Genomic DNA, 13,183 nt, shown 5'->3' with positions numbered 1-13,183 from the left:
TTGCAAAACATGCACTTCTTTAAAAATGTTAAATGTTAAACAAAACCAGTGGAGTAAATAAATCCAGTAAAAGCTAGATAGAGATCTTATTTGCCCTCATTTGTTATATATAATTTTTATTCTGTTTATAAAAGCAGGTTGATAATATCTCTAAATATATTTTTATTCCAGTGCCTTCTAGGTAGACTTTAAAATGTCACCTTTGTCTGGCGGGGGTAGGGGGTCCTCAGTGACTGCTATTGGAATCACATGACCTTGATGACAGAGTCTCCAAAATATATTATGAGCTGGAGTATATTTTCCTACTGCTTTCAAGTTGTTTTTTGATTCATCATTTGTTTGTTTGTTTGAATCCCAGAGTCTATTTAAACAACCTAACATGAACCTCTTGGACAAAATGATCCTGATAACCCTTGGCTGGGTGCCCTGGGTCTCACTGTAAGAAAGCCACTCTGACAGCTGAATTTTATGAGTCTTTTTCAAAGGAGTAAAAATTCTGAAGTAATTCAAATACATACAATTATAAAAGGTGGGAAGACCATCAGAGAAGTCTTCTACATAAAAGAATTCAATGTGAAGAAAATAGTAATAGGAAAAATAAGGAAACAAAATAGTTGCTTTTATTGAATGAACACCCACTAACGATAAGACATTCATACTTGAAATGTACATAGACTTTTCACTTAAAATATTCTTTGTCAGTTTTTCAAGCTTTTACTGTAATCTTCCACAAGAGATTTAACATAACAAAGGAAATATTTTCCCAGCTCCGCATAAATGATAACCAAAGGCTTCCTGTACCAACATTTGTTTCACACATTCTTCCACAAATGTACCTGGCAGGTTACTAAATACCTTTGACTTATTGTAGACACTCAGAGGCCACATAAATGGTTTAGCTGGCTAGAATTCTGCGTACCTGGAATCTGCATTCCTCTTTAGGTGGAGCCTGAGGAGCCACAGGAAAGGATGATGGGGAAGGAAGAGCCCAACACAGAGCGCTAAGAGCTGCCAGCCCTGGGCAAAGAGAAGCATCACAGGTCAGACACCATGTGGTCGTCAGAGATCCAAGTCAGGGCAAGTATGACTGACAGAGGCTGTGAGAGCAAGGGGATGATGACAGTCTTACTTGACCCCACAATGTTTTTGCTTTTTCCATATATACATTACCTGCTTAGAGTGTTTATAATACATAAAAACATAAAAGCTTCCTATTGGGTCAGAACCATAATCCATCTAGTTGTATATGTCGTTGTCTACAACTGAGGTACCAGAAGACATGATATGGTAGTCCTTTTTGATATCACACCCAAAGATCAGGGAAATTGTTGCTTTTTGTTCATTTATGTATTAACTCATTCATTGAAATATAAGTAATGGCACTGAGAAAGGGCAGATTGAAAAATAGTAAAAAAATTATTTATACAAAAAGCAAAACCTATCTACCCATATATAGATACATACCTAAATAAGGGGCAAGTACAAAAATATTAACAGAGGTATGTCTAGGTAATAGAATTGTATGTGATTTTTATTCTTCTCTTGCTCTGGACTATATTCTATTTTCTATCTTAATTTTTTTAATTAAGCAAGTATAACTTCAATAATTTTTTAAATGTCATATAAAAAAGGAGAAGGGGGAAAGGCCCTGCCCTTGAAGAACCTACAGTCCAGGAGAAGACATTATATATTGAAACAGTAATTTATAATAGAATATCGCTAATACATTGTAATAATATTTTTTAAGTATAACCAATGGAGGGAATGACTTACTGTTGCGGAAGTCAGGAAGGAATATATGGGAGAGATGTTGCTTGGGCTGGACGGTGAAGTCACAGGTAGGAAGAAAGCAGAGGGATCCAGGTAACAGGAATAATTCCAGGTGCAAGGTGAAGGATAATGCAAAGGCAGGGTGTGTTTGAAGAATGGGGAGAGTTTATTCATTCACTGTACACTGGAGGCAGGAAGTATAAAATGAAGTGGAGAAAGAGGAGGCCACTGGAGCCAGACTATGAAGGGCCCTTGATTCACATAAAGATTAAGCTTCAGAACCCCTCTATGCACAGGTCCCCTCCAAGTCCCTGGGACAGGCCCGACGAGCTGTCCTAGTCATATGACATGGTCATCCGTTCTTTTAAAATGTGTAAAAGTAATGTATTTTGTACTCTTTTTCTTGGAGAGTATTCGCTGCATAAGCTTCAAGTCCCACAAAACCTGGATCCACCCCTGAGAGTCTTACAGGCTAGGGTAAGAAATTTCTATTTTATCCTGTAGTTGACAGGGAGTCAGTAAGCAAAGATTAAAAGAGGTATTCACTGAAGAGTAAACACAAGTGACCAAAAACCCCCTGAAAATAAATTCAACTGCACTAATAATTAAGGAAATGCATCCAAAATCAATAGTGAAATACTACTTTTTACCTGGAAAGGAATTAAAAGAAGAATTACACTGAACATTGTTGAAGATATAGGAAAATTCTACAAGTGGACTCAATGAAATTCACTGGACTTGTACACAAAATTTAGGTTCAAAGATGTCTAATGTAGTGGTATTTATTATAGGAAAAATAATTGGAAAAACCTAAATGTATAGTAATTGATATTAATGCAACTAGTATTAATGTTTTGTAGACTACTGAAGGCTATAGGAGAAATGATTATGTTCTATAGTTTTTAAAAAGTAGTATGTACACTGTAGCTCTAGTAATGTGAAAAACTGTGAGTGCATAAAGATATACACATATACATTTATATATAAATATAGCAACTGAAAAGATATACATAAAAATATTAATAGCTGTTTTTCCATTTCATACTTTTTGTAATTTTCCAAATGTCTGTATTGAATATGTTTTTTTCTTACAATCAGGAAAACAACATCATTTAAAATTGCATGTATATGTATCAACAGATACCTGCAGTGGTCCTGGTTGATTCTGTGGCTGTCTCCGTCTTGTCTGTTTAATGAGCTGACAGCAAATTTCATTCTGTAGCTCAGGATGTGTCAAACAGATTTGCAAAGCACTCTGGGCTAGAGATATGTGGTAATCAATTGCAGGAGAGTCAACTGCTGCATTTATAAAAAGTTGGCAGGTCTGAATTAAATGAAAAAAATAGGTATACTCAGGGTGAGAAATGATCAGATTTATTCTGCATGAAATATTGATTCTCTTCTTAGCAATAGCTTTTGTTTAAAAGGATGGAAAAGGATATATTGTGATAACACTAATCAAAAGAAATCCAGAGTGGCTACATTAATATCAGACAGAGTAGATTTCAGGGCAAGGAATTCTGCCAGAGATAAAGAGGGTCATTTTATAATGATAAAGGGGTCAGTTCATCTAGAAGACATAACAATCCTAAATGTTTTAATAACATAGCTTCAAAAGACATGGTGCAACAACCTATAGGACTATAAGGAGAAACAGACAAAGTTCACAATTAAAGTTAGAGATTTCAATATCTCCTGTCAATATTTGAGAGAACAAGTAGGCAGAAAAATCAGTATGGATTTAGAAAATCTGAATAACACTATCAACCAGCTTGAACTCATTTGTAGAATACTCCACCTCAGAGCAGAATATGCATTCATTTTAAGGGCATATGGAACAGTAATAGTCCCTGGTCTACCAGACTATAAACATCATAAAGACAAGGACTCTTTCTTATTTATCTTTGTATTCTCTACACAGCACAGAATTTCTAAACTTATTTGACTACAATCCTTTCCCATCTTTATTTTTTTCTAGTAATACCAATTGGCATCTTTAAAAACTAGTTTACTGAGGAAAATATTTTGGGAAATAGTAGAATAAATAACTTAAAATGAATGCAAATAAATACCTTTTCCCCCCAAAGAGATTAAATTTTGGAGTAGGTTACTAGTAAAAGGTTATAGCATAATCTTTCCTAGACATTTTCCAAAGTAGGATATTAATACTTATCCTTCTTCATTTTAACAGTTCATTGTAATAAAACTGTGAAAATTTGTTTTGTTCCTGACTAGAGGAGTAGGTACACTTGCCTGAGAAAGTTTGGGATGGATTGCCTAAAGTCAGGGGAAGCAACTTCAATACTCATAAAGTGTTCTATCTATGAATTCTTAAAAATACTTGCATGCTAATTGAACCCCAAATTATTGTAATAATGTATTAAATAAATTTGTAGTTATAGTGTAATATGTATTTGTTTCAATGAATTAAATATATTGGGCTTATTAATGACATAGATATTTGGGAGTAAAATGAAGTTCTGAGAGTGAAATCAGTTTCTTTTGAGCAGGCTATTTTAAAATGTCAGTCTTTTTTTCTTACAACAAATGTCAGAAAACAAAAGAAGTACTGCTTGTGACAGTATATAGTTGGATCTTGTTTTTTTATACAATCTGACAATCTCAACCTTGTAATTGGAGTGTTTAGACCATTTAAATTCAATGTAATTATTAGTATGATCAGGAATAAATTTTCTATCTTGCTATTTGTTTTATATTTGTCTCATATGTTCTTTTTGGTTTTCCTCTTTTTCGGCCTTTTAAAAAATTACTAAAGTATATTTTATGATTCTGTTTTATGTCCTTTATTGGCTTATCAACTAAACCTCTTTGACTTTTGTTAAGTGGTTGCTTTAGGGTTTTAGCATATATTTTAATCTTATCACAGTCTACCTTTAAGGAATATTATACCACTTCTTGTAGTATAAGAACCTTATAACAGTATACTTACATTTCCCCTCTCTCAGTCTTTGTGCTATTATTGTCATATATCTTATTTCTACATATAATTTTAAACCCCACAATACAATGTTATTATCTTTCCTTTAAACAGTCAATTATCTTTTAGAGAGATTGAAATAATAAGGAAAAATTCTTATATATTTACCCACATATTTGCCATTTCTAGTGCTCTTCATTCCTCTGCATAAATCCAGATTTCCATCTGGCATCATTTTCTGACTGCCTAAAGGACATCACTAAACATTTCTTGTAGTATTGGTCTTCTGGGGAGTAATTCTTTCAGGTTTTATATATCTGAAAAAGCCTTTATGTCACCTTTGTTTTTGAAAAATATTTTCACTGGATATAGAATTCTAGGTTGATAGATTTTTTTTCCTTGCAGTACTTTAAAGATGTTACTCTACTATCTTATGACTTGTATAGTTTTCAATAAGAAGTCTGCTGTCATTCTTATCTATGTTCTCTATGTGTTAGGTTATTCCTCCCAAACCACCACCCTCTTTATAACTTGTCTAAAGCAATTGATTATGATGTATATTAGAGTAGTTTTTGTCACATTTCTTCTGTTTGAGATTCACTGAGCTTCTGAAATTTGAGAGTTTTATAGTTTTCATTAAATTTGGGAAAAGAAAATTTAAGCCATTATTTCCTTGAATATTTTTCTGTTGCCCTCCTTCTTTTGTGGAACTCCAATTCCATATATGTTAGGCTGATTGAAAATATACCATTGCTCACTGTACTGTATTCAATTTTTTTCAGTTTTTTTTAAACTCTGTGTTTCATTTTGGATAATTTTTCTTGCTATGTCTTTAAGTTCACTAGCCTTGCCTACTGCATTATCTTACCTGTTGTTAATCTCATCCAGGGTATTTTTTTCATTTTAGCCACTACATTTTTCATCTCTGCAAGTTCAATTTGGATCTTTTTTTTTATTTTTTTTTTTATTTTTTTTATTTTTTGGATCGTTTTACTATAACAGTTTTTTTTTTTTAACATCTTTATTGGAGTATAATTGCTTTACAATGGTATGTTAGTTTCAGCTTCACAACAAAATGAATCAGTTATATATATACATATATTCCCATATCTCTTCCCGCTTGCGTCTCCCTCCCTCCCACCCTCCCTATCCCACCCCTCCAGGCGGTCACAAAGCACCGAGCTGATCTCCCTGTGCTATGCGGCTGCTTCCCACTAGTTATCTACCTTACGTTTGGTAGTGTATATATGTGCATGCCTCTTTATCGCTTTGTCACCGTTTACCCTTCCCCCTCCCCATAGCCTCAAGTCCATTCTCTAGTAAGTCTGTGTCTTTATTCCTGTTTCACCCCTAGGTTTTTCATGACATTTTTTTTTTAAATTCCATATATATGTGTTAGCATACGGTATTTGTCTCTCTCTTTCTGACTTACTTCACTCTGTATGACAGACTCTAGGTCTATCCACCTCATTACAAATAGCTCAATTTCGTCTCTTTTTATGGCTGAGTAATATTCCATTGTATATATGTGCCACATCTTCTTTATCCATTCATCCGATGATGGACACTTAGGTTGTTTCCATCTCTGGGCTATTGTAAATAGAGCTGCAATGAACATTTTGGTACATGACTCTTTTTGAATTATGGTTTTCTCAGGGTATATGCCCAGTAGTGGGATTGCTGGGTCATATGGTAGTTCTATTTGTAGCTTTTTAAGGAACCTCCATACTGTTCTCCACAGTGGCTGTATCAATTTACATTCCCACCAACAGTGTAAGAGGGTTCCCTTTTCTCCACACCCTCTCCAGCATTTATTGTTTCTAGATTTTTTGATGATGGCCATTCTGACTGGTGTGAGATGATATCTCATTGTAGTTTTGATTTGCATTTCTCTCATGATTAGTGATGTTGAGCATTCTTTCATGTGTTTGTTGGCACTCTGTATATCTTCTTTGGAGAAATGTCTATTTAGGTCTTCTGCCCATTTTTGGATTGGGTTGTTTGTTTTTTTGTTATTAAGCTGCATGAGCTGCTTATAAATTTTGGAGATCAATCCTTTGTCAGTTGCTTCATTTGCAAATATTTTCTCCCATTCTGAGGGTTGTCTTTTGGTCTTCTTTATGGTTTCCTTTGCTGCGCAAAAGCTTTTAAGCTTCATTAGGTCCCATTTGTTTACTCTTGTTTTTATTTCCGTTTCTCTAGGAGGTGGGTCAAAAAGGACCTTGCTGTGATTTATGTCATAGAGTGTTCTACCTATGTTTTCCTCTAAGAGGTTGATAGTTTCTGGCCTTACATTTAGGTCTTTAATCCATTTTGAGCTTATTTTTGTGTATGGTGTTAGGGAGTGTTCTAATTTCATACTTTTAAATGTAGCTGTCCAGTTTTCCCAGCACCACTTATTGAAGAGGCTGTCCTTTCTCCACTGTACATTTCTGCCTCCTTTGTCAAAGATAAGGTGACCATATGTGCGTGGGTTTATCTCTGGGCTTTCTATCCTGTTCCATTGATCTATCTTTCTGTTTTTGTGCCAGTACCATACCGTCTTGATAACTGTAGCTTTGTAGTATAGTCTGAAGTCAGGGAGCCTGATTCCTCCAGTTCCTTCTTTCGTTCTCAAGATTGCTTTGGCTATTCGGGGTCTTTTGTGTTTCCATACAAATTGTGAAATTTTTTGTTCTAGTTCTGTGAAAAATGCCAGTGGTAGTTTGATAGGGATTGCATTGAATCTATAGATTGCTTTGGGTAGTAGAGTCATTTTCACAATGTTGATTCTTCCAATCCAACAACATGGTATATCTCTCCATCTATTTGTATCATCTTTAATTTCTTTCATCAGTGTCTTATAATTTTCTGCATACAGATCTTTTGTCTCCTTAGGTAGGTTTATTCCTAGATATTTTATTCTTTTTGTTGCAATGGTAAATGGGAGTGTTTTCTTGATTTCACTTTCAGATTTTTCATCATTAGTATATAGGAATGCCAGAGATTTCTGTGCATTAATTTTGTATCCTGCCACTTTACCAAATTCATTGATTAGCTCTAGTAGTTTTCTGGTAGCATCTTTAGGGTTCTCTATGTATAGGATCATGTCATCTGCAAACAGTGACAGCTTTACTTCTTCTTTTCCGATTTGGATTCCTTTTATTTCCTTTTCTTCTCTGATTGCTGTGGCTAAAACTTCCAAAACTATGTTGAATAAGAGTGGTGAGAGTGGGCAACCTTGTCTTGTTCCTGATCTTAGTGGAAATGCTTTCAGTTTTTCACCATTGAGGATGATGTTTGCTGTGGGCTTGTCATATATGGCCTTTATTATGTTGAGGAAAGTTCCCTCTATGCCTACTTTCTGCAGAGTTTTTATCATAAATGGGTGTTGAATTTTGTCAAAAGCTTTCTCTGCATCTATTGAGATGATCATATGGTTTTTCTCCTTCAGTTTGATAATATGGTTTATCACATTGATAGATTTGCGTATATTGAAGAATCCTTGCATTCCTGGAATAAACCCCACTTGATCATGGTGTATGATCCTTTTAATGTGCTGTTGCATTCTGTTTGCTAGTATTTTGTTGAGGATTTTTGCATCTATGTTCATCAGTGATATTGGCCTGTAGTTTTCTTTCTTTGTGACATCCTTGTCTGGTTTTGGTATCAAGGTGATGGTGGCCTCGTAGAAGGAGTTTGGGAGTGTTCCTCCCTCTGCTATATTTTGGAAGAGTTTGAGAAGGATAGGTGTTAGCTCTTCTCTAAATGTCTGATAGAATTCGCCTGTGAAGCCATCTGGTCCTGGGCTTTTCTTTGTTGGAAGATTTTTAATCACAGTTTCAATTTCAGTGCTTGTGATTGATCTGTTCATATTTTCTATTTCTTCCTGATTCAGTCTTGGCAGGTTGTGCATTTCTAAGAATTTGTCCATTTCTTCCAGATTGTCCATTTTATTGGCATAGAGTTGCTTGTAGTAATCTCTCATGATCTCTTTTATTTCTGCAGTGTCAGTTGTTACCTCTCCTTTTTCATTTCTAATTTTATTGATTTGAGTCTTCTCCCTTTTTTTCTTGATGAGTCTGGCTAGTGGTTTATCTATTTTGTTTATCTTCTCAAAGAACCAGCTTTTAGTTTTATTGATCTTTGCTATTGTTTCCTTCATTTCTTTTTCATTTATTTCTGATCTGATTTTTATGATTTCTTTCCTTCTGCTAGCTTTGGGGTTTTTTTGTTCTTCTTTCTCTAATTGCTTGAGGTGCAATGTTAGGTTGTTTATTCGAGATGTTTCCTGCTTCTTAAGGTGGGCTTGTATTGCTATAAACTTCCCCCTTAGAACTGCTTTTGCTGCATCCCACAGGTATTGGGTCGTTGTGTCTCCATTGTCATTTGTTTCTAGGTATTTTTTGATTTCCTCTTTGATTTCTTCAGTGATCACTTCATTATTAAGTAGTGTATTGTTTAGCCTCCATGTGTTTGTATTTTTTACAGATCTTTTCCTGTAATTGATATCTAGTCTCATGGCGTTGTGGTCAGAAAAGATACTTGATACAATTTCAATTTTCTTAAATTTACCAAGGCTTGATTTGTGACCCAAGATATGATCTATCCTGGAGAATGTTCCATGAGCACTTGAGAAAAATGTGTATTCTGTTGTTTTTGGATGGAATGTCCTATAAATATCAATTAACTCCATCTCGTTTAATGTATCATTTAAAGCTTGTGTTTCCTTATTTATTTTCATTTTGGATGATCTGTCCATTGGTGAAAGTGGGGTGTTAAAGTCCCCTACTATGAATGTGTTACTGTCGATTTCCCCTTTTATGGTTGTCAGTATTTGCCTTATGTATTGAGGTGCACCTATGTTGGGTGCATAAATATTTACAATTGTTATATCTTCCTCTTGGATTGATCCCTTGATCATTATGTAGTGTCCTTCTTTGTCTCTTCTAATAGTCTTTGTTTTAAAGTCTATTTTGTCTGATATGAGAATTGCTACTCCAGCTTTCTTTTGGTTTCCATTTGCATGAAATACCTTTTTCCATCCCCTTACTTTCAGTCTGTATGTGTCTCTAGGTCTGAAGTGGGTCTCTTGTAGACAGCAAATATATGGGTCTTGTTTTTGTATCCATTCAGCCAATCTGTGTCTTTTGGTGGGAGCATTTAGTCCATTTACATTTAAGGTAATTATCGATATGTGTGTTCCTATTCCCATTTTCTTAATTGTTTTGGGTTCGTTATTGTAGGTCCTTTCCTTCTTTTGTGTTTCTTGCCTAGAGAAGTTCCTTTAGCAGTTGTTGTAGAGCTGGTTTGGTGGTGCTGAACTCTCTCAGCTTTTGCTTGTCTGTAAAGGTTTTAATTTCTCCATCAAATCTGAATGAGATCCTTGCTGGGTAGAGTAATCTTGGTTGCAGGTTTTTCTCCTTCAACACTTTCAATATGTCCTGCCACTCCCTTCTGGCTTGCAGAGTTTCTGCTGAAAGATCAGCTGTTAACCTTATGGGGATTCCCTTGTGTGTTATTTGTTGTTTTTCCCTTGCTGCTTTTAATATGTTTTCTTTGTATTTAATTTTTGACAGTTTGATTAATATGTGTCTTGGCGTATTTCTCCTTGGATTTATCCTGTATGGGACTCTCTGTGCTTCCTGGACTTGATTAACTATTTCCTTTCCCATATTAGGGAAGTTTTCAACTATAATCTCTTCAAATATTTTCTCAGTCCCTTTCTTTTTCTCTTCTTCTTCTGGAACCCCTATAATTCGAATGTTGGTGCATTTAATGTTGTCCCAGAGGTCTCTGAGACTGTCCTCAGTTCTTTTCATTCTTTTTTCTTTATGCTGCTCTGCAGTAGTTATTTCCACTATTTTATCTTCCAGGTCACTTATCCGTTCTTCTGCCTCAGTTATTCTGCTATTGATCCCATCTAGAGTACTTTTAATTTCATTTATTGTGTTGTTCATTGTTGCTTGTTTCATCTTTAGTTCTTCTAGGTCCTTGTTAACTGATTCTTGCAATTTGTCCATTCTATTGTCCATTCTATCTCCAAGATTTCGGATCAACCTTACTGTCATTATTCTGAATTCTTTTTCAGGTAGACTGCCTATTTCCTCTTCATTTGTTAGGTCTGGTGGGTTTTTATCTTGCTCCTTCATCTGCTGTGTGTTTTTCTGTCTTTTCATTTTGCTTATCTTACTGTGTTTGGGGTCTCCTTTTTTTTTTTTTTTTTTGCAGGCTGAAGGTTCGTAGTTCCTGTTGTTTTTTGTGTCTGTCCCCAGTGGCTAAGGTTGGTTCAGTGGGTTGTGTAGGCTTCCTGGTGGAGGGTACTAGTGCCTGTGTTCTGGTGTATGAGGCTGGATCTTGTCTTTCTGGTGGGCAGGTCCACGTCTGGTGGTGTGTTTTGGGGTGTCTGTAGACTTATTATGATTTTGGGCAGCCTCTCTGCTAATGGGTGGGGTTGTGTTCCTGTCTTGCTAGTTGTTTGGCATAGGATGTCCAGCACTGTAGCTTGCTGGTCGTTGAGTGAAGCTGGGTGCTGGTGTTGAGATGGAGATCTCTCGGAGATTTTTGCTGTTTGATATTATGTGCAGCTGGGAGGCCTCTTGTGGACCAGTGTCCTGAAGTTGGCTCTCCCACCTCAGAGGCACAGCACTGAGTCCTGGCTGCAGCACCAAGAGCCTTTCATCCACAGGGCTCCTTAATTTGGGATGATTCGTTGTCTATTCAGGTATTCCACAGATGCAGGGTATATCAAGTTGATTGTGGAGCTTTACTCCGCTGCTCCTGAGGCTGCTGGGAGAGATTTCCCTTTCTCTTCTTTGTTCTCACAGTTCCCAGGGGCTCAGTTTTGGATTTGGCCCCGCCTGTGCGTGTAGGTCGCCGGAGGGCGTCTGTTCTTTGCTCAGACAGGACGGGGTTAAAGGAGCCGCTGATTCGGAGGCTCTGGCTCACCCAGGCCGGGGGGTAGGGAGGGTCACGGAGTGCGGGGCGGGCCTGCAGCGGCAGAGGCCGGCGTGACGCTGCAGCCTGAGGCGCGCCGTGCGCTCTCCCGGGGGAGCCGTCCCCGGATCCCGGGACCCCGGTAGCGGCGGGCTGCACAGGCTCCCCGGAAGGGCGTGTGGCTAGTGACCTGCGCTCGCACACAGGCCTCCTGGCGGCGGCAGCAGCGGCCTTAGCGTCCCATGTCCGTCTCTGGGCTCCGCACTCTTAGCCGCGGCTCGCGCCCGTCCCCTGAGCTCTCCCAAGCAGCGTTCCCAATCCCCCCTCCTCGTGCACCAGGAAACAAAGAGGGACGTAAAAGTCTCTTGCCTCTTCGGTAGGTCCAGACCCCTCCCCGGACTCGCTCCCGGCCAGCCGCGGCGCACCAACGCCCTGCAGGCTGTGTTCACGCCGCCAACCTCAGTCCTCTCCCAGCGCTCCGACAAAAGCCGGAGCCTCAGCTCCCAGTCCCGCCCGCCCCGGCGGGCGAGCAGACAAGCCTCTCGGCTGGTGAGTGCCGGTCGGCCGGATCCTCTGCGCTGGAATCTGTCCGCTTTGCCCTCCGCACCCCTGTTGCTGTGCTCTCCTCCGCGGCTCCCAAGCTCCCCCACTCCGCCTCCCGAAGTCTACACCCGTGAAGGGGCTTCCTAGTGTATGGACACTTTTCCTCCTTCACAGCTCTCTCCCGCTGGTACAGGACCCGTCCCTATCCTTTTGTCTCTGTTTATTTTTTTCTTTTGCCCTAACCAGGTACGTGGGGGGTTCCTTGCCTTTTGGGAGGTCTGAGGTCTTCTGCCAGCGTTCAGTAGGTGCTCCGTAGGAGTTGTTCCACGCGTAGATGTATTTCTGGTGTATCTGTGGAGAGGAAGGTGATCTCCGCGTCTTACTCTTCCGCCATCTTCCCACTCAATTTGGATCTTTTAAATATCTTCCATTACTCTTCTTAAAATGCTTATGCTGTCCTCTACCTTCTTGAATATATGAAGTATGGCTGCTAGTCTCCAAGATGGCCCCCAATGATCTCCATCTCTTGATATTCAGACAATATCTGAGGCAATCCCCTTCCATATTGTACTAGAGTTAGTCTGCGTGACCAGTAGAATATGGCAGAAATGATGCTATGCCATTTCTGAGATTAGGTTATTAAAAATCAATGTGACTTCTATCTTGAGTACTCTACTTGATGCTTAGTGCATTAGGAGGTCTTTCCATTCTGGATGATAGGAATACAAATTGTTTTCAGCTATGTGTAAGCTCCAGGAATTTTTTTTTTTTTTTTTTTTTTGGTCTATTCTTTTCTGGTAGTTCTTTCCCTAGCCTCAGGTAGTTTCCTCACACACATATGATTATCAGTTCTCAGCTAAAAACTCAAAAGGAACCCTCTATGAATCTGTGGAGCACTTTCCCACTCTCTTTTGCTCACTCCTCTCAGTTTTGTGAATTCTAACCATCTTGGCCTCCTCAAATTCTACACTCTGTCTTGGTAACTCAGGAAGACTGCCAAGCACTATCTGGGTGTCC

The 13,183-nt window shown here is 38.2% G+C and overlaps 1 protein-coding gene across 2 annotated transcripts in view; it reads right to left on the bottom strand.

The window, feature by feature from the left end:
• PLEKHH2 (pleckstrin homology, MyTH4 and FERM domain containing H2) overlaps window positions 1-13,183 on the bottom strand; it is a 114,509-nt gene that overhangs the window by 22,515 nt on the left and 78,811 nt on the right. For both annotated transcript variants that reach the window (XM_082851606.1, XM_082851607.1), the window contains exons 20-21: window positions 2,915-3,094; window positions 920-1,017 (exon numbers count right to left, since the gene is read on the bottom strand). In XM_082851606.1, the coding sequence (XP_082707732.1) occupies window positions 920-1,017; window positions 2,915-3,094 (278 nt within the window). The remainder of the gene's footprint in view (window positions 1-919; window positions 1,018-2,914; window positions 3,095-13,183) is intronic.

This window comes from Leucopleurus acutus (assembly GCF_964270905.1).
Source record: "Leucopleurus acutus genome assembly, chromosome: 12".
NCBI lineage: Eukaryota > Metazoa > Chordata > Mammalia > Artiodactyla > Delphinidae > Leucopleurus > Leucopleurus acutus.
The sequence above is the reverse complement of the archived record's forward strand: the minus strand, read 5'-3'. Positions and strand labels throughout refer to the sequence as shown.